This window comes from Passer domesticus, chromosome 1 (assembly GCF_036417665.1).
Source record: "Passer domesticus isolate bPasDom1 chromosome 1, bPasDom1.hap1, whole genome shotgun sequence".
NCBI lineage: Eukaryota > Metazoa > Chordata > Aves > Passeriformes > Passeridae > Passer > Passer domesticus.
Genome location: NC_087474.1, coordinates 52,670,224 through 52,695,960, shown reverse-complemented (window position 1 = coordinate 52,695,960; position 25,737 = coordinate 52,670,224). Strand labels below are relative to the sequence as shown.

The following is a 25,737-nucleotide window of genomic DNA, read 5'->3' as shown; positions in this document are numbered from 1 at the left end:
AGTGTAATAAAAATGGCTTCTCTGGATTTAAGAGTTTTAAACCAACATGTACTTCTAAAGGAGAGGTAGACACTGTGAAATTTTATCCTAAATTACTTCCAGCTCAAGAGGTGACCTGTAAAGCTAAAAGTTTGTCTTACTTCTTTAAAATGATATGCTGTTGCCAGTTAACCAGATTTATACTGTTGGAAACTACAGCTGTTCTGTTCTATTACTTCAGGAACTGAAATTTGTTTATTGTAATCATAGTTTCAGTTAAACTGAGATTGGTTTCTGATAATATTAATGCATAAAGGCAAATAATTTCCTTATTTTTTAAATAATGAAATATTTCCTTCCTATCCCATGTGACCTGGAGGCAGAAGCAAAAGAATTTTAAAATCTTTTATTTAAGTAGCAGAGAGACAGAACTTTGTTTACCTGCTTCTTTTTAAAAGTTAATTTTGCAGTCATTATAGCTATATCCACAAACTGTTCATGTTTGCCTTTTCAGAATGTGATTACTGCTCATAAAAGCAGTTTTAATTGAATACTTATGTCATGAATGGCTTGTAGCATGCTTAAAACTACATGCCTCTATTTATATGACTATAGTTTATTTTTTAGAGCTCCCTGTATAACAATAGTGGGAAATTACTAAAGGATTTTTGCTATTCAGCTGGGTGATTTTAAAAGATATTGCTCTTATACTGGACTATTGGCATTGCTGCTTAGGAATAAAAAAGCTAAGAAAATTATCCCTTCCCCCTTTCAAACAAAGCCGCATCTAAAAAGGTCACAAAAGGAAACACACAATTCAAATAATCTCCTTGCTGTATCTAAGATTAACTTGGACACAGATGGTTCAATTTATAGTTTGATCTGGCATAATATATACATTTAACAAAATCCTGTTTTGTATTGCTTCTATAAACACTAATGTCTGCTGCCTTTTCTGCCATCAACTTGAATCAGAAACCTCTGAGCCACTGCTTAGAAAGTAGGAGTCTGACATTCAGAGACCTAAGTTAACTCTTTTAGCCTTTGGCTGAAACTTTTCTTAGCCTTATCCCTGACTTTCAAAAGGCAAATTCATTTGTGGTTTTCTCAGTTTAATCTGCTGTGGATAATTATTAGGCTTTGTTCTTGCTGCATTTAAAGATGAAATGATTCAATGCTGTTTATTACAGCTCATTTCTGGGCCACACTGTAGTAATTAAATTTCTGAGATACTATCTGAGAAGTCACTGACATTTTTCATATACCAAAACTAAAATGTTTACCCCTCCCTGCTGTTTGCCAGGCGTTAGCCCACCTGTCTGTAAAGGGAAATGGCTTTGGCATGATCAGGATCTTTACAGAATCTCATGAACAAGCAGTATTTGTCCTTTCTTCGTGAAAAGTTTTGCCATTATATGCAAATAGCATTATCTAAAAAAATGAATTGCTTCCTTGGAATCACAGATTTCATTTAGAGATCAGCTGATTTTTATATTCCACAGGTGCAGTTTTCTCACCTCTGATTGTGTATTTCCCAGAAAATTCTGATCATAAGAAATTATATTAGCTTTACTTTGGAAAATAATAAATGTATACTTTGCTATTTTCAGCCAATTATCCTAAAGAAGCCAGGCACAATAACCAGAATACCTGACAGATGTTCAGTGAATTCTGAGAATATGGAGGATCATATCCAATGTATTGAATTTATCTTCACAGTTTAGCTGGCACTGGTAACAAGGAGGTAAATAGTGCTGTACAAGGAAGTTTTTATATGTTTATATGCCTATTTGTGAACTGACTTCTGTTATTTCCAGAGCTGGAGGATTGGCTTTTGCAAGCTTCTTCGTCTTTGTAGGTCCGTTCAGCTTGGTAGTTATTACGTGGGTAGTAAGTACAGAATTGTTCTTATATTCCCTTAGCTAGGATATGACCATGGCATTTATTTAAGTCTCTATTATATTAATTTAAACAACAGTCTTTTCTATGAAAGGAAATGAAGGAAACAACAAATAAGTAACTAATGAAAGAATTATTATGGACTTGAAGATTAAAAGCTTGAATCTGGAAGTGACAGATTCATGGAGTGATATAATACGATGCTTGCTTAGATATACTTTGGGTGGGGATTGTCAGGGAGGGGAGTAAAAGAAGGAAAAATATTTCCCGTGTTTGGCAAAATGTAGACATACTACTTTTAGTTTTACTCCATTACATTTCTATGAAGCTTGCATGAAAGGCGAAACTAAGGTAAAAAGTCCCAAAACGTACTCCTGTATTGATAAGGCATGAGTTGAGTGAGACTAACCCATCTGGTTGGAGCATGGTGCTTATCACACCAAGGTTGTGTGATGTGGGTCCCATCCCAGTATTGGCCAGTCACTTAACAGTTGGACTTTTTGGTCCCTTCAACTCAGAATATTCTGTCATTCCGTGAGTTCACTGTCTGGCATCCTTTAAAACTTCATTTATATGATGAGCCTTCTGAATTTCCCAGCCTCACACAGGCAGGGGTAGTACAGAGAGCAGCTCAAGCCCACTCAATTTTGAAGAGAGGTAGTTGTTGGTAGTCTGCCATGTTGCTTGGAGGGCTTGGAATTAGCCCATCTGTTCACCTTCCTCATCTGTTTGCTCTGCCAAAGATGCAGCTGTGGACATGCACAAGTGGTGTGGTTGGTCCAAGCCCTGCATGTGAAGGGCTCAATTAACAGATATGCGGACAGCCATCAGCATGCCTGGCAAGCTGACCATGAGGAGGAAGGACTTTGGAAGCTGAGGCTGGAGAAGATGGTCTAAGAAGTTCCAGTAGAGAATTTATTTTTTATCAATAAACTTTGCTGATTTTTCTATGTAGCCTTTGAAAAATGAGGGTGGCCTTATATCTGAACTTGCCTTATATTTGAAGTCACATTACATTTGGGTTGGTATGGTAGTTCTGGCTATATCCATGATATTGGCTAGAGTCTATAAGGCAGAGAATGAGGCAGAGAAGAAAGCATTCAAAATTTGTTCTGGCAGAAATTGGTTAATTTACTCTGTTTAGCATTGCATGAGACCTTAGCTTGGCTAACTTACTATCTTTATATGTAGCTTCCCAAGAGTAAATCTGGATGAAACCTCTTAGTATTGATTAACTCATTTTTCCTACTGAAAGCACAGAAATTGTTCAATTGCATATATTGAACTGAAGAAATATATGTTTGCATTTTCCCATGACACTCTCTTTTCCAGAAAGAAGAAAATCTACAGATAGAATTACACATTTTAGGTCCTATATTGAGGGAAATTGAACTATTTTCTTTGTTAGGCTCTGTCACTCCCAAAACTGGAACACAGATTCAAACAGAAAAAGCTGGGAGTAATATATTAATGATAATGTTTTATGAACACCGATACAAGAAGAACAAGTCAAGGCCTGTTGGAGGTTAGGATTTTTCCTTTTTTTTCTCTTTTCTTTCTCTCAGGGAATTTTTTCCCATTTACTACCTAAGAGATAGAAATGACCAATACTGAGGAGACAAAGGATGTGGCTTAGGGAAGGGTGCATTTGGCTACCCTTCTAGGTGGGGGGGTGGGTTTCTCTTGGGAACACAAGATAGTACAAGATTTTGGCTGTGAGGTCGGGGGGATGGGCTCAGTTCCTTGCTCAATCTTGCTCTCGGGACCAGAAGGGAACATTCCAGTTGCTGCTACCACAAGGAGAATTCCCTGCCATGGTGAAGTCCAGCCCTTTACTGCTTCTCCTACAGTGAGTGAGCTTTTGCTCATAAGATCAGCCATTTAACTGGGACCTTTTTTTTGTTTCAACACCTGATCTCACTGGAAAGTGAGATCATCATCTCATCATCTACTCAGGTGCTGCAGGGGAAAACCCAGGACCCCTCCTATTCTGAGGGAGAGTCTCCTGGATGTTTGGAGAGCCCAGCTGCGGCTGCCCAACCCTTCTCTTTGCTGCTGCTGCTTGGGATTTTTGGCTACATTTTAACCCAACACCCTATGCCTGCCTGGATACCCTGTGGCTCCTGCTACGGCTGTGGAGTTTCTGCACATTTTGTTTGCTACCTGGGGGTCTGCTCGCCTCTGCCATTCCAGCTTGCTGCTCTGAGGCTCCCGCTACAGCCCATTTTGCCATCTGGAGGGGCACTGGGACCAGCAGCCTCCCATGATGAGTTTGTAAAGGAAGCCCCTTTCTATCTCTTCCCCCAGCAGCGCTGCCATTAACCAGTGCAGAGGCAGCAGGGCTCCTGCCGCAGCGCCCCCTGCAGCCTCGGGGGAATCATCGCACCGGCCCTGCCCGGCCAGGAGCCAACAGCGCCCCCGCCGGCTGTGACTGGAACTGCGCCAAAGGGGAAAGTGCCACAGCCCAGAGAAGCCTCTTAACGGCTTTCGGTTCTTTCGTTTGGTACTGCTGCCGTTGTGGTCGTTCGTCTTGTTATATATAGACTAGTAAATAACTGGTATTCCTTTTCCAATATTATATACACTTTTCCAGTACTATAGATATAGATATATATTCTGATACACAGGGTCTGAAAGCCCCATAATTTCCAAGTTGTAGTAATTTGTAGGGAAGGGGTTAGTATTCCCCATTCTAAGGGATGTTTCCCCCTTCCTTGGCAGACACCTGTCTTTCAAATCAGGACAAGGCCCTCTTCAGTGTCTCAAACAGTTTACTTGGTGCAAATAGCCTTCATGTTCTTCCAACTGCAGCAGCTGTTGTTAGATTAGTTATTAGATAACTAATATCTCTTTGAGTGTTAGATGATTGAAATTCATGTATTGAGGTTCATAGCAGTATTTTATGACTGTAAAAATTATTTCATGGGGGAAGAATATGATTCTGAGAAGTCAAATGGGCTGAAAGTGTGTATGGAAAACCTCAAACATATGGGAGGTTATAGGCTTAGAGATTCAACAGTTTTCTTCTCATTAATATATTGTATAGTTTAATTTTGACACACAGTAGACTTAAGTAGATTCAAGATCTAGTCTTCTTTCCAAATCTAGGAATGAATCAATGAAGGCAGCAGAATAATTTAAAGGAAAGTTAATGGTACAAGGGGAAAGTAACAGTAATTCTCTGTCTCAACATACAGTTCTAGAGGTAGTTTACAAAAATCATTCAGTCAACTCAGTTAATTTTTAATGATGTCTGTTAAAAATAAAGATGCACTCTGTGAGTAAAAAAACCCTAGAAAAATTGTTTTTTAAGTAGTCTGTGGGCTTTTAGAGGTAGAGTATAATTAGGAGGTTATCAAAAAGTAATTCATTAGTGATTTGATTTAAAAGACATAACTAGGGTATAATTCCTCTGGCCTGTCTTGTTACCACAGCTATGTTAAGAAACCAAAAAGCTGTCCCTTATGTCATGGATTTTTGTGGTATAAAGGAAAATATTGGATGGTAAAATTTTCAATTTCCGTTGATGGCTGTCAAGTGTTTTTCTGTTATTTTTCTAATGGACTTCTACACCCCCCCACCCTCTCACACCTGCTACCCATTGCACTATGAAATTGTAAAGCTAAAACTTTGAATATGATTTTTACAAGCAGAAGATGAAGAAGAAAGTAGTGCTGCTGGTCAGCATTGTAAAGCTTTTAGCATTGCCTTTTACAGTGTGTAGAAGTTCAAGTAGCTGTGTAGTGTTGTGTGTTTTGTACATGGGCATCAATTATCAATCCATTGCTATTTTGCTATAAAATTGACCAAAGTCTTCACCTAAATTATGCATTATTGACCCAGTTTTTTTTTTAATTTTTTTTTTTTTATTTAATGTTCTATGTATTACAAAGAACTTTCAGTAAAACTGAATGCAGTGATATAAGCATAGAATTCATTATACAAATGAACAAACTGTTCTGGCAATACTCACTCTTGGTTGCAAATGTAAAGGTAATGAATGGCTGCTATAGTCTATTTCCCATCTGGTTTTAACAGTCTGTTTCTTTTTTATTTTCTAAAATGGGCCTCTATTTAGCAAGTTTTTACTTTGGTAATTAATGAAGCACTATCATTTTCTAGTATACATCTGTGGAGCTTTTTGGATTGTTATTGTGCCGCCACGCTTAGGACAGCATCTTGAGTCAAAGCCAAAGATAGCTTTGAATAATTTGGTATTGAGGTACTAATGAGCTCTGCAGACATTTCAGATACAGTTTTTCCATTTTCAACCAGGTGTGGCTTAATCCACTCTATTTTTCCCATAAGCAATGCAATGTCCAATATATAACTTTTTCCTCATACTCCAAAAAATGTTTCCAAAAGGCTAAAATCATGCTTTTTGCAATACAGAAGAGACTTTGCTGACTTCTCTTTTCCTAAAGTTAGATTACTGTCCATTTCCACCCTGAAATTCGATGGCCTGAGAATAGTTTTTCCTCAAAATCTTAAATAATGAACTGTACTAGTTGGTAATTCTGATTTATGTGTATGTTTACTACCCTTAAAAACTGTTCATGAATCAAAGTAACAAAGCTATTTCTGGAAGGTTAATACTCGAGGATAATTTTTCTAAATTCTAGCTACAACTGAGAAAAAATTGCATTCAGATACCAGGGAAAGAAATTACGGATTGAATACCATAGGGAAAGCATTGAAGTAATTGTAAATGAATTTATCAGGGATGAATTCCTCTTGATTGATGTGCTAAATGGAAGCATGTAGCACATAAAAAGCTCTTGAATAAATCTTGGTGGTATTTGCTTCTGCTTCTTAAGAGAATGTACGTGTTATGCTGTTGATTTTCTTGCAGCCATATATATTTAAACTGTAAACTTTGTCTGCAAACATCTCTGCGCACATATTACAAGAGTTCTGTTCTTTGCCCCAGCACCAGGAAAAAGGGTGCGTGCCTCAATATTTTTTACTCATTCTAAGAAACATTATTTTGTCAGCCCTGATTGCCAGAAAGTGTTTGCTCTGCTATTTAAAGCAGTTAGCAAGTTTTTTTCAAAATTGGTATATGGTTAGTATCTTATATTACTTCAGCATGCACTTTGTAGCCTGCTCATTTTCTTCAGAAAACATTCAAGCTACAGGTTTTCTTGCCTAAGATTGTCACCCAAACTCATTCTATGGTTTTATTTCCCATGTGGCAATTCTATGACATTCATCATGGTAATCAGTCCATGGGTGATGAAATTTGGGATTCAGTTTTTCTCTTGGGGAAGTCCATAGGTTTTGCTTCAGATCAAAATTGTGATCCTCCACATGTCCTCTTGGTATAAACAGATAATCCCACAAAGCACCTGCATCTACTAAAAATACCTCATTGAAGCAATCAAGGCAACAAATCCTTTGATAATGCAGTAAATATCCATGGCTGTCCCATGGATACTTCCTTGCAGATGTTTCCTTTAGTACAGTCATTTGAAGGATTAAATATAGTGGAGAAGTTTTTTATTTCTTTACTACTAGCCAAGGTGTGTGTCCAAAATGACAAATGCTTCATTAAAAGGACTGCATGTACAGGTATCTTAAAGGTACTTGAGAATCTGTTAAGGACCTCCATATACCAAGAAATAATTTCTTTTAATCAACTGAATCAGCTATCTGTCTTGAATGAAAGGAATTCCCATCCAATGAGAAAAACATCACATAATAATTATTTTGTGCTACTGCCATCATTCATGGGGTTTTTCCCATAGATAAAAGGTACACATATTGGAATTCAAGGTGACATGTTTTTCTGTCTTTCTGGTTCCTATTATCACTGATAATAGGATAACAGAATAACATACTGTTTCTTTGGGTTTGGTTCTGTTTGGTTAACAGAAGCACAAGAAATTAACCATAAAATCTAAAAAAGGAAGTTTAAATGTATTTTTTATAGGAGCGGATCTGTAATAAAAACAATAAAACCCAGTGTTTAAGCTTTATAGAAATAATTTAATGACCAGCTGCAGCAATAAACACCTTTCCGTTTTGATTGGGTCTTAACTCCTCCATCCAGTGATTAATTGCTCCATGAAAGACAAACACATTACATTATACCTTAAGTGTAACATCCTGTTTTAAAGATTCCACTAGTGCAGTTTAAATGTTTTTGATCCTGTTCAGACTTTAAAGGGCTATTTTGAGGATCCTCCATTTATTATTACTTGTTGCACATAATCATGACCAAGGCAATAACTGGCCAGTATTTTGTTTCTCATATACAACTTTGGCCTTGTGTTTGTATTCCTCTTAGACAGAGAGTAATATTGTGGTGCCACAACTTTTTTTTTGAAACAGCATGGAAACTAGAGGATGGAGAATGCATTTTATTTAAGTTGTGGGGAAAATTAGAACTTCTTAATAGTTATGTCACTGGTTCCTATGCAGTATGGAGCATGCACTCTTATTAAGGTCATACTCATTGCAGATAAGAAAACAACCACTAACACAGCAATTTTAAAATATTTTGGATATAAGCTAGATTTAACTGATGATGTAAGAGGAAAATAATGACAATCAAATCTTTAATTTATCTGCTCCCTTTTTTGCACAATTAGGCTTCCTTTCCTGAGAAAGCATGAAAAAATGGACTGTGTGACTAGCAGCAAGAAATTTGGAGTGCATTTGCTACAGCAGAGGTTGTATCTGTATCAGAAACAAGAACTTCATTTGGGTTTTTTTGAATGGCATTTTATTTCACTTTGTGTTGTCACCTCCATTTAAGAGCAATGTCTTCAATTCCTTTACAGAATAACAGGAGGGTTGATGTTGAAAGGGACTTTTTGAGGTCCTCTAGTCCAATCCCAGTGCTAAAGGAGGGTCATCTGTAGTCAGTTTCCCTGCATAATAGCACGGTGGACTTGAATATATCCATCAGAGGTGGCAGAGTCTGCATCATGTTTCAATGCCCAGTCACTGTCACAGTAAAAATGTGTTTCCTGATGTTCAGACAGCACATCCTCTTTGTACCTGTTGCCTCTTTTCTGTCACTGAGCACTGCTGAAAAGAACCCACCATTGTTTTCTTTACACCCTTCCTTCAGGATTTGTATCCCTTGATAACATTCACCCTGATATGACTTCTCTCCAGACTAAACAATTGCAGCATTTTCAACTTTTTCTCATCTGAGTGGTCCTTTAATCGTCAAAGCAGTCCTTTGGTGGGCCTTGTCTTAAAAGCTCCATATCAAATTTTATTTCATTTTATTTTATACTAAAACATTTGTTCTGGGATGTCTCTTCCACGAAAAATTAGCACAATCTAGCAATTATTCCTTTAATGGTTTCTCTGGTGAGTCCATCCAGAGAAACGATAGATTCTTGAGTAGGAATAGGGTAGAGGCAAGTCTAGGGATCATTTCCTCCTTTTCATTTTCTAATATGTTATCATAAAATGGCCTGGGTTAGAAAGGGCCTTAAAGATCATCTAATTACAGCCCCCGACTGTGCACAGGGATACTTTGCACTAGACCACCTTGATCTGAGCTCCATCCAGCCTGGTCTTGAACACCTCTAGGGAGGGGCCTTCCACAACTTCTCTGGGAAACCTGTTCAAGTGCCTTACCACCCTCATACTAAAGATTTTTTTCCCTAATATTTAATATAAACCTACTCTCAGTTTTAAGCCATCCTTCCTTGTTCTGTCACCACATACTCTTGTAAAAAGTCCTTCTCCATCTTTTTTATAGGTACTGGAAGGCAGCATTTACATCATCCAGAAATTGCCTTATCTTCTCCAGGCTGAAAAAACCCAATTCTCTCAGCCTTTCTTCATAGAAGAGGTGCTCCAACCCTCTAATCATCTTGGTGATCCTCCTCTGGACTTGCTCCAACAGGTCCATGTCCGTCCTGTGCTGGGGTCCCCAAAGCTGGACTTGGCACTGCAGGTGGGGTCTCACAGAGAGGAGCAGAGGGGCAGAATTCTCTCCTCACCCTTCTGGCCACGCTGCTTTGGAGGCAGCCCAGGACACTTTTGTCTCTCTGGGCTGTCAGTGCACATGGCTGGGTCATGTTCAGCCTCTGATCCACCAGCACTCCCAGGTCCTTCTCCCTAAGGCTGCTCTCAATGTGTGCATCCCCCAGCCTGTGTTGATTTTGGGGGTTACCCCAACACAGGTGCAGCACCTTGCCCTTGGTCTTGTTAAACTACATGAGATACATGTGGACCCACTTGAGCTTGTCCAGATTCCTCTGGATGGCAACCTATCCTTCAGGTATGGCAGGTCTGCTAGCACTCAGCTTGGGGTCATTGGCAAATTTGCTGAGGGTGCACTCGATCCCTTTGTGTGTCATTAAAGAAGATATCAAATAACACTGGTCCAGTATAGACCCCCAATGGAAACCATTTGTCATTGATGTCCATTGGGACTCTGGGCCATTGACCACTAACCTCCAGATGTGACTGTTTCAAGTAAGGGACATGTCAATCATTAATGCATGCTCCTTTGCTAAGCCAGTAATCTGCTTGCTTGCTGGGTTTTCTGACATACACCCCAGAACTCAGGGTGAATGAGACTTGAAATATATGTTTATGAACTGAGAGAAAAGAGGTGCTAATATCAAGATCCATAGCAGCTGGCTGAGAGTATCCTGCTGGAAGCAAAAGGTACCAATCTTATGGAGTAAGATCTCTATAGAAATCTGGAGCTTAAGGGTAGTGTTTAGTAACCATCCAGTTTAAAGACAGATATAGTCACTTTGGCCACTGGGAGAAATAGGTTAGGTTGAGATAAATCTTTCTACTCATTTAATGATCTAAAAGGGAAGATTTCACTAATCTAATTTAAATTGCAACTAGGTGAAATTAACCATGTTAAGGCTTGTGTAGTCTGTAGTAAAGGTAATGTAAAATAAAAATCAGATTCTTTATGCCTTGAGGTACAAGATTTTTAGAGCCAAAATCAAACATTAGGTTGAATAATATTTATCGTTGGGCCTTAGAAATTGTTGTAAATTTATAGTTCTTAGCACCTGTTGACATAGATATTGCAATTTGTCTGCTTTATCCAAAAGAGCCAGTTAGGCCATACAAACATGAACTGAGGTGTTTAGTTAGACTGTACATTTAGGTACTCAAATAGGAAAACTTCAATCAAACATTTAAATGATGTTAAAGAGAATGGGATAAACTATTTCTTGTCATTCTCTTGTACTTTGTACTCTTGTACAAATCTGTCTGCATTTGAGTTGAGTACAATAGTGAGATACTCAGCCTTAGTACTTCTCAAGGGAATAGCTGTCAGATATTTGGCTACTTCTTAAAAGCATAAACTTGTTGTTACAGCTTGTTGTTAATAGATTGGTTCCCATCACATGTGCAACATTATTAGGGATTTCTAAAAAGGGGAGCAACCTGAAACTTTCAGTCTTAACAGTGGAAAAGTGTAGTATAAATATTCATACAAGAAGACAGAAAACAACCAAAAATACAATAAAAGTGATAAAAATTCAATGGAAAGATATTTGAAGTCAAACAAAAATTATTTAAAGTCAGGTTGTCAGATAAAATTTGCTGAAACTTTTCATATTTTGGTAGAGGTTTATAGATAAAATTTTCATACATGATTTGGTGGATGAAATATGAAAATATGGTATCTTTTTGTGATGTTAAAGACAGATTTTATCTAAAACTTGTGTCTTCCATTACTTATGTAATAGTTTGTAGGTATTTTTATTTCTATTTCTCTAATTTCAATAGCGATCAAAGCAGTAAAACCAATCTAAAACTCTGTATGATCTTATCATATTATGAACTTTATAATCTGAATCCATGTAGTTAGAGATCTGCAAGACACGCATGGGAGAGCATGTATAGCAAGTGGGACTCCATGTGTTTCATTCTCTAATCACCTCATTTAGATCTTGGTGTTCTAGGTCTGAAAGCATGTCTGTGCAGACAGCATAATGTTAAGAAACCAATTCACTGAGTTTTGACATACATTTGTATTAGAAGCACAAATTATCCTGCAGGATACATTATCCTCTGGCAAAGTAGGGTTAAAATAAGTTTTTCATGCTAAGTTTTCATCATGTGTTAGATCATAGACCTTAAGGATTATATCTTGTCAGACTTTTCCTTGAAAGTGTTCTGTTTCAGTCTGTTTTTTTGATATCTTTCCCATTTCAACTGAGTTATAATGTAAAAAATCAACTAGTTTCAAATTAACAAAAAATAAAAAATGAGGCCTGTGTTCAAATTTCAACCATTACAGAGAAGACTTTAGATTTAAGATATGTTCATGTTTACATGCACCACAAGTATTTTGATCCTTGTTCTTTTCTTGAGTGCTAGTCATTTTTCTGCCTTACATATTTTGCACAGGGTAGTAAGGGCAATATATTGTTGATAAAGTGTTTTTTAAGTTCAAGTATTTCAGTAGTTCTCATTACTATAAACATGCCTGAACTTGTATCCATTGAGTACTCCTGTGCAAAGTCGTAGTGGAATCATCCATTTAATAGTATACAGTGAAAGCAGTGCAAAAACAGTTGTAGCTTTTGAACTGGTATGGAAAAACTGCTAAAAATAAATGCTCATCACATCAAAAATTCTTTTAAGTAGTGCACAGACAATTCACAACAATCAATTTAGAGACCTTTCAGGATAATTTCTATTTGTCCATTTTAATATCAGCTGCCACAGTGTGTAGTGTGACAGGGCTGCATATGAGTCAGCTTGTTGCCTGAACCCAAAGTAACTGGTCCAGTCCCCTGAGGCTTTCCTCAGGAAGCTAGGAGGAAAAAAAAAAAGACCACATAATCTTGCAGTTCCCGACTTCCGGGTAAGTGGAGGCAGAAAAACAATCCAACAAATGCCTGAAGATTTCTGACTTTGTCCAGGACTGTGGGTGTCCTTTTCCCTCCCCTGTTTATTTACGTTCAGTAAAACTCAAATGTAGCTTAGGAAGTGGGCCAGTTACTGCTGTATTGAAGAATATTATGAGTCCATCTGATGGTTTGGAGGCAGACAGCCCCCTCTCCTCCTTCATTCCCTTCGTAATGCACCTGGCTAGTTGTGCAATGCTACCCAATGAACAGCTGCTAACAATGAGGAAATTGTGCTCATAAGAAGTAGCACAGGATCTGATGGTTATTATCTGGGGAAAAATTGAAGCATTAGGGAGTTGTTTCTTGCCAGGATTTTTTTTTCCCCAATTGAAAATGTTGACTCTGTGTTGAATTAAACACTTTTTATCTTCTCTGTTTATGACTTTGTGGAACTGGTTTCTTTAGAGGTACTCCATTTCCCCATAATTTCCTCTTCCCCTTCTCCTTTTCCATCTCCTGCTTCCTCCTTCATAATCCATCTGGGAGGATTAACGATTTTACAACTGAAAAATATCTATGCATTGGCATAACTATTTATACTATGATGGGAAACTTTTCCTAGCAGTAATGTTCGTCTGCATTAATATGTGTACAGGAGTATATGGATGAGAATTAGCATTTGGACTACATTTTACAGAGAGTGTGTGTATGTATCAAGTACCTCATATAGCCTCTCAAGATGTTCCCATTTACTGAATGTCCATCCTACAAATATCTTGTAGTACTTTTTAAAAACCCCTAAAAAAACAAGAAAAAAAAAAATCACAAGAAAACCCAACACAAAACCAAAATGGAGAGGCAAGACTTAGGCATTATTGAAGTTTAGGAAATAACATAAACAATTTCATTTGTGAAGTCAGTTCCTTGGGCCTGAGAAAACTAGCAGAAACTTCTAAACTCTGATGTTGTTCTAATTTGAGAAAGTCTGCCATTCTTCACAAAGTGAATTAGGCATATATCTCTGGAAGAGCAGTCAAAATAATTAATATAAATAATGAACATAATTAATAATTTTCTTTGATATCTATGAAATTTGTACATTGAGTCATGTCTTCAGTCTGGTAGAGTCCTTTAAACAAATTCAATTCAGAGTGGCCAGTCAGGAGTTTTGGAATTACTAGCAGTATTTTTACCACTCCATGTGAAAGTTGCTGTTTTTTTTTCTTTAACAGTTTCAATTGATTTAGATGCTATCAAGGGACATATAGCAATCACTATGAATTTATAAACTCATTATTTTAGTACCTAATTCTCTGTAGACCTCCCTGTTTCATGTGAAATTTACCCAACTGGAATACACTGTCACAGTTTTATTTTTCACATTGAAATAATTCTTACCAACTGACTACACTTCTATACTGGCATAAGAAAGTTAAAACTCCTTCTAGATTTATAGTATGTCTGTTATAATACAAACAAACATATCTGCTGTTCTATATGGAAATATGCAAAAAGAGATCATCTTATAAAATCTGTTATAGCTGAAAGAGTTTTGAGGAATATACAGAAAACAAGTGATCAGTAGCAGGCACAATTCATCATCTATTTAGCAATAGTCATGGTAAAAAAAATCTACTAGAATAATTTAAATGCAACTCATTTTCTCAGTTGTTCATCTTGAAATAGTCTACAGACCCCATCCAACAGAAAGCTGCAAAAAATTACAGTGGAATTACATCTCTTCTCTCCTCTTTCTGCAATGAGGAAGAAAGTACTTGTGATGTTCTGAAGCTAGTGGCTGAGGCATCATTGAATGAGCAGTCAGCCTTTTCCTGATGATCTTGATGTTGTGCTTACAGGCTGAATTTGAGTGAATTTGCTTGTTCTTTTCACTTGTGAACCTGAATGTAGCCAGTCCTGAAATAACTGTGAACACTTTACTTGGAAATTTGCACTGAATCTGACATTTTTAGTCATAGTTATGGCTGTTAGTTCACAATATCTAAAAGTATTCCTTAAAAAAAGCAGACTTCCTTGGAATACCTCCAGATGCCTTCAGAATTGGAATTTCTGATCAGATCAGCAGAATCCATGAATATCTTGCTGTGACCAAGGAAACAAGAAACCTGAAATCAAGCATCCCAAGCCTTTCTCTGTTGACGTGATTTAAGCCAGTCACAGGGAAAGCATTTGAAGCCTTGAGGAAGTTCTGGCTTACCACATAGCTTATGAAAAGTAATGAGACCATCTGGCCTTCATAATAACTGAAATTATCTATGCCAGCTTCAGAGAAGACAACATTCCATCATTCCTACGCATGCCTAGCTAATTTTGGAGAAGTGTACGTTCCATGCCAATGCCCAGATAAATTGTACCTGTGCTTTTTCTTATCTCATGTTCTGTCTCTTTTTTTTTGGCAAGATTGCAGAGTACTTGATGGGAACTCACTCTCTGTGATATCTTGATTGTCTTAGAACATGTATACCATGAGGTGAAAGAAATTGTGTAAACTCCAAGTGAAATAACAAACATCAACTTCTTATTGTTAATGTCACTTCTGTGTTTGACAGTGTATGTAAAGCCTATGCAAGGTAAAAATACAATGTACATTCACTCTTCTAGGAAGCATAACATAGCATTTCAAAGGCTATACCCTTTACTTCACCTGAATATTTTTAATCTTCTGTATTATCCAGGACTTCCGAGAGCAGTTGAACTCCACAGAAGTGATGCTGTACAATTCAGCTTTCAGTGGGACTTAAATGCAATGTATTTTCCTTAAAATATTATTTATTAATACGAATATGTTTGAAATTTAATTATTTCAAGATATGGAATTCCAGACTAGATTATTCCATTAGTTTTGATGGTGAATGCTTTGTCTAACTCCACTGAGATAGATAGAAATACTTTGGAATCCTTCAGCCGGAATCCAATTTGCAAATACCACTAGCTGCTGAGGTAAATGCAGCTGTTATTTTTATCTGCATTCTGAGATAGATAGATAGATAGATAGATAGATAGATAGATAGATAGATAGATAGATAGTTGTTTTTTTTTTTTTCCAACAATGTTTATTTGCTTACCAAAAGCTAGAAGAGGCATTTTTTTTTCTGTCACAGCAGAGCAAAACACATTTTAATAATTTTTTATTTTTTTTAAGAAAAGGAAAGAAGGTTACTATGAAAGACTTTAGCAGAACAGATTTTTGGTTTTGCAAAAAAACTACTGCTTAAAAACTTTTAGGCACTTGTCAAGGTGTGACATGGTCAGCATCCATGCTGAAGTATTAACCTCAAGATTGTAATTCTGTGATAAAAGTATGTCAATTTCCAAAGTTTCCTGCAGGAAGAATGCAAATAATTTAGCAACTAGTCTTATCAAATAGCAACTAGTCTTCACTTTGCATAAGTAACGATTTTTATGTTGATGTGGTGTTTTTCAAACATGAATCATTTTGTTTTGAGCATTCCTATTTACAAATTTTTATACTTCATTGCTGTTAAGATTCTGTACCAGCCTTTCTGATCTTAATTTCCTCAAGGGCTCTTGTTACGTTTGTATTAGGGTTGGGCATATTTTATTATGTCTTATAGAGGTACCTTTACATATGCAAACTCACAAGCCATTGTTGCTCATGCAGTTAGACCCACTGAAGTAAAGAAGAACATTTATCTGAATAGAGGCATGCAAAAGAACTCCCAAACATCCCAAGGTAAGAAATTTAATCTTGTTAGCACAAATCTGGTTTGGGTCTGTATGAGAGAACCTGCATGCATCTGTCAAATCCCAGGGGTTTTTACATCATTTCTCTGAATTAAGTTAATATGATCCACACTTTCCCCCTCCCCCATTTCTTTTGAATCATGGGAAAGTTTAAGATTTTACTTATGATACATTTAAAAGATCAATCTTCAGCAAGTCTTCTGAATGAAGTTTATCGTACAGTATACTTCAGAACATAAATAATAACAATAAACAAATAAATGAAAACAAAATAATACAAATATATTCAGGCATCAGGAATATCAACAAACCCTTTACAGTATTATTGTTGGAACAACCTGATGACTTTCTTTCTTCAAGAAATTGATGATTTTCAAAAAGTGAGAAGAGCAAGTCAGGCAGGCTGGGAACCTGATAGAACACACCATCCCTTATTTTCTTTGTTTCCTGACTGTTATATCTCATTAAGAATTATTTTTAATACCAAGAAGTTTCAGAGTTTTAGCTGTGCAGTCTGTTGACTTCAGAATTACTCTAACAGTGTATGCTTGGTTGTCATTTGTGCATGTATTCAATCCCAGACTACAAGGTTACATAATTAATTTTGCAAGGAAGCAGTTGAGATACCTCCCAACATGTACTGGTGGCACCTCACACACAGACAGCTGTCTAGGGGACCTCCATGTCCTGTCTCTTTCCACTCCTGCCTTTGCCCATCAGATGTGGCTGAGGCCTGGAAACAGACTGAATTCTCCCTGTGATGGGCAAAGCAGAGGAGAGGTGCTAGATTGGACCTCCACAGGCCCTTTTGTGCTGTCCCCAGTATCTGCCTACTCCCTTTAGAGCTCCTCTGGTCTCAGGATCATGATTTCAAAGGCTGCTTTGGGTAGTTGAGTAATGTGGATTGAATTCTACCCCCGCTTTCCCTTTGTAGTGTGATCATCGAGCTAAAAGCAATGAATAACTTAAATTCTTCTTAGAGTCACTCTTTAAATCATATTTCTCACTTCTCCCCAATACATTCCTTCAAGAAAGAGAGCATAGGGAATTACACCTGAGAGGGAAAATTTAGATTTTCTTCTTTCATTACTTCCTACTCAGAAGTAAAAGCACAAACAGTGACATTCTATTAAATAGCTTAGAATGCTCTTGACACTTTTATTTCAAGCAAGACTGCAGAAGTAAGGCATCATGCAAATCATTCAACACTATGAATTTGTAACAAAATTCAGAATGACATCTTACTCTTTAAAGGCTTCCTTTTTATAATTTTTTAGGATTCAGTATTGTGATATTTAAAAGACATTTAAATACAGAGAGAAGTGTTTGTTTTGGCATGAGAGGACAATAAAAATGGTAATATATTGGCAAATAGATGAATACTGAATTACACAAAGACAACAATTTGCCATTCAAAGTCATTCTGAATTTTAAAAATTAATCACAGAATTGGTAAAGTCAGAAGGGACCGCAGTTGGTCATCAGGTTCAACCTCCCTACTTAATTAAGGTCATCCCCAGAGGACATGGCACAGAAATGTGTCCAGACCATTCTTGAATATCTCTAGTGTGGGAGACTCTACAACCTCCCTGGGCAATCTGTTCTAATGCTCAGTCACCTGCAAAGTAAGGAAAATTTTCCTCATGTTCAGGTGGAATTTCCTATGCCTCAGTCTCTGCCTATTCCCTCTTGTCCTGTTGCTTGGTACCATCTAGAAGAGCCTGGCTTCATCCTCTTGACATCCTCCCTTCAACCTCATTAATATACATTAATGAGGTTCCCTTTTCGTTGTCTCTTCTGAAGGCTGAACAGGCCCAGCTCTCTCAGCCTGTCCTAATAAGACAGATGATCCAATCCCTTATTCATCTTCATTGCTCTCCATTGGACCTACTCCAGGAGCTCTATGTCTTTCTTGTGCTGAGGAGCCCAGAACTGGACACAGCACTCCAGGTGTGACTCACCTGGGCTCAGTAGAGGGGATCACCTCCACCAACCTGCTGGCAATGCTCTTCTGAATGCACCCGAGGGGACCATTGGCTGCCTTGGCTCCTGGACAGCTTGTTGTCCACCAGAGCCCACAGGTCCTTCTCTGCAGAGCTGCTTTCCAGTGGTTTGGCCCCCAGCCTGCACTGGTGCAGGGGATCATTCTTCCCCAGGTGCAGGACCCTCCAATTGCCTTTGCTGAATTCCAGGGAGAGAAGACAGTTAACCAGTAGGTGTTCTATTACTGAGTATTCAAATTGTAACAATCTGTCTCTTCACATTGTAATATAGGTCTGAATTGCAAATTATTCAGTCTTTAAAATAAAATTTGGTCTGCTTCAGGCTCTCAATTATCAGCTTATTCGTGATCATATACTGTTTTAATGTGTGGTCATCCCAAAGCTGTATACACTGAATAGTTTTAGAACTCTGTGTGCTCATCTTTCCATGTATGTATATATTTCATTTAATGAATAATATTCTGTGATACTGGAAGTGCCTGGAATTGTAGAACTATGGCAGCTTGAGGCTCAGCCCTTTATACTGTCTCTGAGAGGCCACACACTGAAAGCCCACAGTTGTATAAGTATGACAATATAAAAAGCATCAAACATTAATTTCCTGTTTTTTTAGGGGTCAAGTATATGAATGTAGCTGCAGCCCTTTTTCCTGAGGTCAGTTATTGGATAGTCTTTGGTGACTCCAAGAAATGGCTGATGTTTTAAAAGATGAGTTTTAAATACCACTACTTGCTGCTATGAAAAACTTACTAATACGCTCATCACTACATTATTCCTTGGGGAACTATGCATGCAGAGGTTATTTGAGCAGTGTCAAACCTTAATGGATAATCCTTGTATTAATTTTGAAGGAAAGGTGTTCTCAGGCACAATTCTAAGGCATGAAGCATGTCAAAACAATCTTCATTTATTTGATGAGTATCCAGAATCAGTGATTAGAAGTGTGATTTCATTACTCTCTTACACATTGCATGTTCTTGCAGTCCTTGACTGGGTAAAAATATCACTTAAGTAGCAAGATGTACAAACTTCAGGATATCATCAAAGCCTGGAGACAACCAAACATGTTCAAACAGGAAGAGTTTTACCATAGGCAAAATTCAAATGTTACATCAGCTATAATATTCTTGAGGCCAATAAATACCAGTTAAAAGTGAATTGGTATCTGACACTTTGGGAAGTTGTCCTCTTTCTCAGTTACGTTCTGGTGTGGTGTGACCATTTAGGGCTGTTGTCATATATTTATACTTGGCATTTGAAGACATAGCTTTTATATCTGTATGAGTTTTTACTAGATGTTCTTTTTCATACAACTTTGAGATTCATACCTCATCTTAAATTGGCCAGATATATTAGGTGATTTTTTTCAAACTGAGTTGCAAAACATCTGTATGTTGGGTTTTTGCATTCTTACCCAGGGCACAGATTATTCCTGTCACCACGTCTTTTGACAGAAAAGGAATATGAAGTCAGCTACTTGCTCATGTTGTGAGAAAAGAACACTTGTATCATCTCCCTTATTGCTGAAAGGAATAAATCCTCTCTTGTTCCATGAAATTGGACTGCTTTTGTGACTTTAAAATGTACAAAATAAAGTGCCTCTGGAGTTTTTCACAGTAAACCAGTGATTTTGGTGTGATTTGAAAGGATGCAGCAATCTGTTCAACTTTCACATGCCTTTGTCCCCTAAGTCAGAAATTTCTCTCCAAACATTGCAGTAGCTTTGCCAGATGAGATCTTCATTGACCAACACTGCTAAAAGGGCAACACTTGGGAATGAGTTTCCTTTGTGTAAAAAGTCAGAAGCTCAGTTCCATTTAGTTATATCAGAAAGGCCTTTTCTCTTTGACCATCTCTTTTTGTTTCGTTACTGAATGTATTTTTTTTCCAGCAATATTGCTTACCTGTGGTTTCTCTGCTGAGTTTCTTTTCCACTTGATTTCAGGCTCCTAGTGTGCAGATTGATGATCCATGATGAAATGTCTTTGTGGTTGTGAATCATCTAATGGCCTAGTTTTCTTTCACAAAAACAAAAAGCAAACACCAAAAAGCAAACAAAAAAAACCCCAAAAACAAACAAACAAAAAAACCCCAAAAAACCCAAAACAAAACAAAAAAAACCCCAAAAGATAACTAGCTGTATTGCAAGCTGGAGTTCCATTGTATGTTTTCCAGAAACATTTTGATTGCTAAGAATGCAGCCAGGCAGTGCAATAGGTGCAAGATGAAAACTTTAAGAGTGAGTGGAGTTCTGTAAAGTGACCCATGAGACCAATACCAACTATTACCTGCTCTGCTTCTCTCTGTGTATTAGTGCATGTGACAGTGTTCTGGCTGGTCTGATTCAATGACATTTCCCTGATTTTGATCCCTTCTCCCAAGACTGATGGGTCCTGCTCCTTGCCTTCTCTCTTCTCCATACATTGCCTGAACATTAATTGCTTTTCTTATGTACACCACAAGTGTACATGAACTATTAGCTTTTTCTTGTTTAAAGCAGTGGGGGCCATTCTCTGAAATGACATCTCAGTGTGCTCCTTCTCTGCTCTTTTCATTCTGCTTGAAATGTTTTGTGTGTCTTGCATGAAGTCAAACAATTCTTTTGATACTTGACCCCACAGATTACTGACAGCCCAGTTCTTCTTTATTTCTGATGCAGTGCAACATTATCCTGCTAAAAAAAAAATCTATTTAAAATAACATGATCCAGGAATTTAGCACGAATCCTGCAATTCATGGCCATGCTAAGCAGTATTCTGTTTCACAAGTGGTCCCTTTGAAGTCGGTTTAGTTACACATGCTTACATCATGTCTGAACTTGGTCCACTGTGTTTACAACATGCGTATTTGATATTGCACAGTGGGTGTACATAACTTAAAAAATAATAAAACTTTTATTGCTTTGAGTAGTGTGCACATTAAAGAACAGATTTTTCATTTGCATCAAGGCTCTTTGTGCTCCTTTGGCTATGCAAAAGGCCTTAAAACTGGCATAAATTCCATTAAAGACCAGTTGAAAAATCCCTTTTCACAGCCAATGCTGTGTAAAATGGTGCTGCATGTAAACCAAAATGGAGCCCTTCCCAAAGGAGATTTTTAAATTTCAAGGCAATATTTTAACTTTTTTGTTCTATCTTCCTGTAATAAATATACAATAGAATTAATCACTGCAACTTTTTTTTTCTCTTAATTTTAATATACCATGTTGTAGTAAACATTCTGTGATTAGGAGTTGACCTTTTTATCCTTTCGAGTTTCAATCAAATGTTATCACTTTTTCTATTTACCTGCAAGCAATGTTCATATAAACAATAAAAAGACTGCTTATTTCTTAAATTACCTCAAAGAAGCAAAACCAAAAAGGATTAAACCAAGAACATAATGCTTATGGGAATTTGTTTCTTCAAAATTGTATTTCTGATTCCCAGCTTGGGAAAGGAAGGAAATGCATAAAACCATATTTTTGAGGAACTTTGAGGTAGATTTTTATGCCTACACCTTCTCAAATCTATGCTTTGTTTTTAAGCTCCGGTTCTAGTCCATAAACATAAAATAAGCATTTAAGCAGCTGAAAAAATAATATACTGAAGCTTCAGGAATCTGGAAGGTCTGTGTTGATGGTCCAAATCTCAACAAGGTGGAGGGCCTTGGGTCACAGCAACCTCTTCTAGAACTCCAGACTGGAAAAAGAGCAGCTGGAAAAGCTGCCCAGTAGAAAAGGACCTGCTGGTGCTGGTTGTCAGCAGCTGAACACGAGTCAGCTGTGCCCAAGGCTAACAGAATCCTGACCTATATCAAGAATAGTATGGCCAACAGGACCAGGAAAGTAACTGTCCCCCTGTACTCAGCACTGGTTGGGGTGCACTTCAAATCCTGTGTTCAGTTTTGGGCCCCTTATTGGAAGACAGACGTGGAGGTGCCAGAGAAAGCCCAGAGAATGGCAATGGAGCTGGGGAAAGGTCTGAAGCACAAGTGTGATGAGGAGGGGCTGAGGGAGCCTGGAGGAAAGGAGACTGAAAGAGTACCTTATCACTCTACAACTGCCTGAAAGGAGGTTGTAGTGCGGTGGGGATCAACTTCTCCCAGGTAACAAGTGCCAGGATGAGAGGAAATGGTCTTAAATTGAACCAGGGAGGGTTTGGATTGGATATTAGAAATAATTTCTTCACTAGATGGGTGTCCAGGCATTGGAACCAGCTTCTCAGATAAGTGGTGGCAACACTGTCCCTGGGAGTGTTCAAAAAACATATGGCTGTGGTACTTGGGGATATGGTTTAGTGGTGAACCTGATGGTTTTGGGATCATCATTGGATTCGGTGGTCTTAGAGGTCTTTCCAGCCTTAAAAATTCTATGATTCACCTTGTACAGAAAAAATAACTAACAACTAGAAGTACTGTAAGTGTATTAGTTGTTAACTGGTAAAGAATATTGCCTCTTGAAGATGACATTTTATTTCAAGCAGTAGACAAGAGCTTGTGATATCTGGATCCATTTCTCAACTGTAGCACACTCATTGTTTGACTTGGTAATTCACTTAGTCTCTGCTCATCTCTCTATCTGTATGTCAGTCTGCCTGTCCACGTGTCTGTTAATCCTTCTGCCTTGTAGAGCTGGTGTAAGGTAATGACACTTATGCTTTGTGTACAGGATTCTACCTAATACATGTAGGGATTTGCTAGAGTGGAAAAAATGCTTTATGTTATTGTCAGTCTTCCCTGACTTTTCATGTTATTCTCCCCACCAGAGAAAAACAAAATGGCTGTTAAAAATCTTAAGGGAGAACCCCTGGGTGTGAAACCAGTGTATGTCTGTACAACCATGTTAGAAGATCTTTTAATAAGAAGATTTCCTGCCTTGACATAGAATATTTGGTTTCTGCTGTATAGAATGTTTATCTATACACATCTAGTTTACAGCTTTTCTATATGGTTCCTGAATACATCCATCTCATCTTCCTTATTCTTTTTAAACTGGGGGAAAATAGGCAGTGTATTGGAATTTTTTCTTTTTGTGCTGTAGGCTACACTTAAACACTGAGGTCTCAGTAATTTACGTTTTTAATGGAGAGGGGTTTTTCCTTTTGGGTCATTTTCACAGAGAAAGCTAGGTTGTCCAAACATATTCTGAAATACATTGGGGGATTATGGTTTCAACACATGCATGCCTAGGGCCAAAGTATGAGTAACACAAAATTTTTTTTTTCCATTCCATGAACAAACCACTGTTTTGTGGTGTAATACAAAACATATCTAAGCAGTTTAGATCACTATCAGGCATTACAGCGTTAGGTTTTCTATTTATGTGACTACCCAAAGCTCATTAGAAACTCATTTTGTAGCTCTAGGGAAGTAAGAATAAAAAGCACTGAAAAATAGTACATTGTATTCTGTTCTAATTATACTCTATTTACTGTACTTACTAATATATATCAAGTGTATAATTTTATAGTTACTGAGCCCAACTTCCAAAACTTGTGAAGTCCAGGACTGTTCATAAAACTGTTGTGCATGCAGCTTAACTGTGCAACTTTGATTGGAGAAACTAGCTTTTTGTGCATGCAGGCAGACTGTTAATTGCTGGTGCCTTCATGTAATATGAATGAATGTCCTTGAAGTGCAGTGTTCTCCAGTTCCTCCTCTTCACCTGCTCTTAGGCCCACAACAAAGTTGGTGGTTGCCAGGCCCAAAGAGATTATCAGAAGGAAACAGATCTGAAATACCAGAAAACACTTGCAAATATAAGAGCTCAGATTCTGAGTGTGGATTTTCTCTATTCAGCTCTACATTCTGACTGCTGGTGTGAGCCTTTATAAAAATCACACCAGTGCTCTCCTTAGTCATGCAGGCAGAGTCTCCATCAGACTAAGCTTGTGCAAATGGGAAGAATCTGATGTGTTGACATAAGATATTAATGTATGAGAACATGATAGACTGTAGAGCAAGGAAGCGGGGCAGGACATCTCCTTTTAAAGGGACAGTATTTTTAATTGATTCTTACTGTATAGTCAATTTTTTCTTTTAAACTACAGCTCTGTGCCTCCTCTGGCATTAGTCTCATCTTTTAGTGAAAGGATAAATGCAGAATGCAGCATAGACAAGTACTAAAGATTCCCCAGTTAAGAGCAGAGAGATGGAAAATAAATCCATTAGCCAAGAGAAAAAATACAAGGTTTTCGGCAACCTAGTTAAAACCCAATTATTATCTTCATGCTGTTGCCCCTCACCCTGAATGACTTTTTGTAATAATCCAACCAAAAATGAGGTTCAATTTTATTTTTTTTTTTGTAATGTATAATGAACCATTTCCCCAATACTAAAAAGCTTATCTGTATGTGCATTAGTGGATTAGAAGCACACTTCGCAGGTGGTGTAATACACAGGTCTGAAGTACACTCAAGGCATACACTGAATCCTCATGAGGCTGCTCAGTCATGGTGTATATTATAAGAGGATATTTAACAGTGTTCTAGGTTATATCACACAGTTTAAAGTAAGACCTGTTTTTGAAGAAAAGCTGTGTATGAAAATGTTCCCTAAAATTCAGATAGAAGAATCCTTTCTTCATGCTCTCACTGTAACATATTACAGCAATAAAAGGAAAGGACTATGATGCAGACTGAAAAAAAATATGCCTGATACACAAAATAAATGCCGGTTTCTTAATCTGTCTTCTAGTGTATTTTGGTGCCCATATATCCACATATAGTGAGAAGATGTCATTAAATTAAACCACAGATATTTGTCCCCAGATTAAGGTCACTTTCACTTCTAGGCTCGCTTCTTATTTATTTTAATTAATGAGTGAAAGCTCTGTTTTTCTTCATCTTTAGCCTTTTTTCAGGCTTGCTGTTATGCACCTTGTTATAAATTCCTTGGCTTCCAATCAGGGTTTTATGAGCATGGAGGATTGTATTTAAAAATAAAGATTCTGAACACCCATATGTTTTGAGGTACAACTCCTTTCCTCAGAGGGTATGTAAAACATAAAACAAAAAAGTCTATTTTATTATGGAAATCTGAAAACAATCAATGAGCCTCTTGTTCAAAGTAACATCAGGTTTGCTTTAATTTTCAACAAATTCAATTTTCTTTAAAGTGCCGTTTATATGCCCACATTGAATTATAATAGTTAGTAGTAATTTATTGGGGATATTATTCCAGGAATTTTTCTATCTTCTGCCTTTGACCCTAGGGATGCAATAGCAGGGTATCAAGAATGTATGGTGTAGTATGACACAATATGTAGTGCAGGAGAAAGAGCATTACAGAAGAAAGTTTGTTTAGAAAAGACACACTGATTGTGTTATTTCAAGTTAAACAAACAAAAT

General features: G+C 37.4%; 1 protein-coding gene across 6 annotated transcripts in view; it reads left to right on the top strand.

Moving 5' to 3' along the window:
- The window catches only part of SUGCT (succinyl-CoA:glutarate-CoA transferase), a 314,975-nt gene that overhangs the window by 164,351 nt on the left and 124,887 nt on the right, over positions 1 to 25,737 (top strand). For 5 of the 6 annotated variants that reach the window (XM_064420220.1, XM_064420246.1, XM_064420210.1 and 2 more), the window contains one exon: positions 9,602 to 9,799. The exons of the other annotated variant lie outside the window; for it this stretch is intronic. In XM_064420220.1, coding sequence (XP_064276290.1) covers positions 9,602 to 9,799 — 198 coding nt within the window. The remainder of the gene's footprint in view (positions 1 to 9,601; positions 9,800 to 25,737) is intronic. 6 annotated transcript variants of the gene reach the window in all.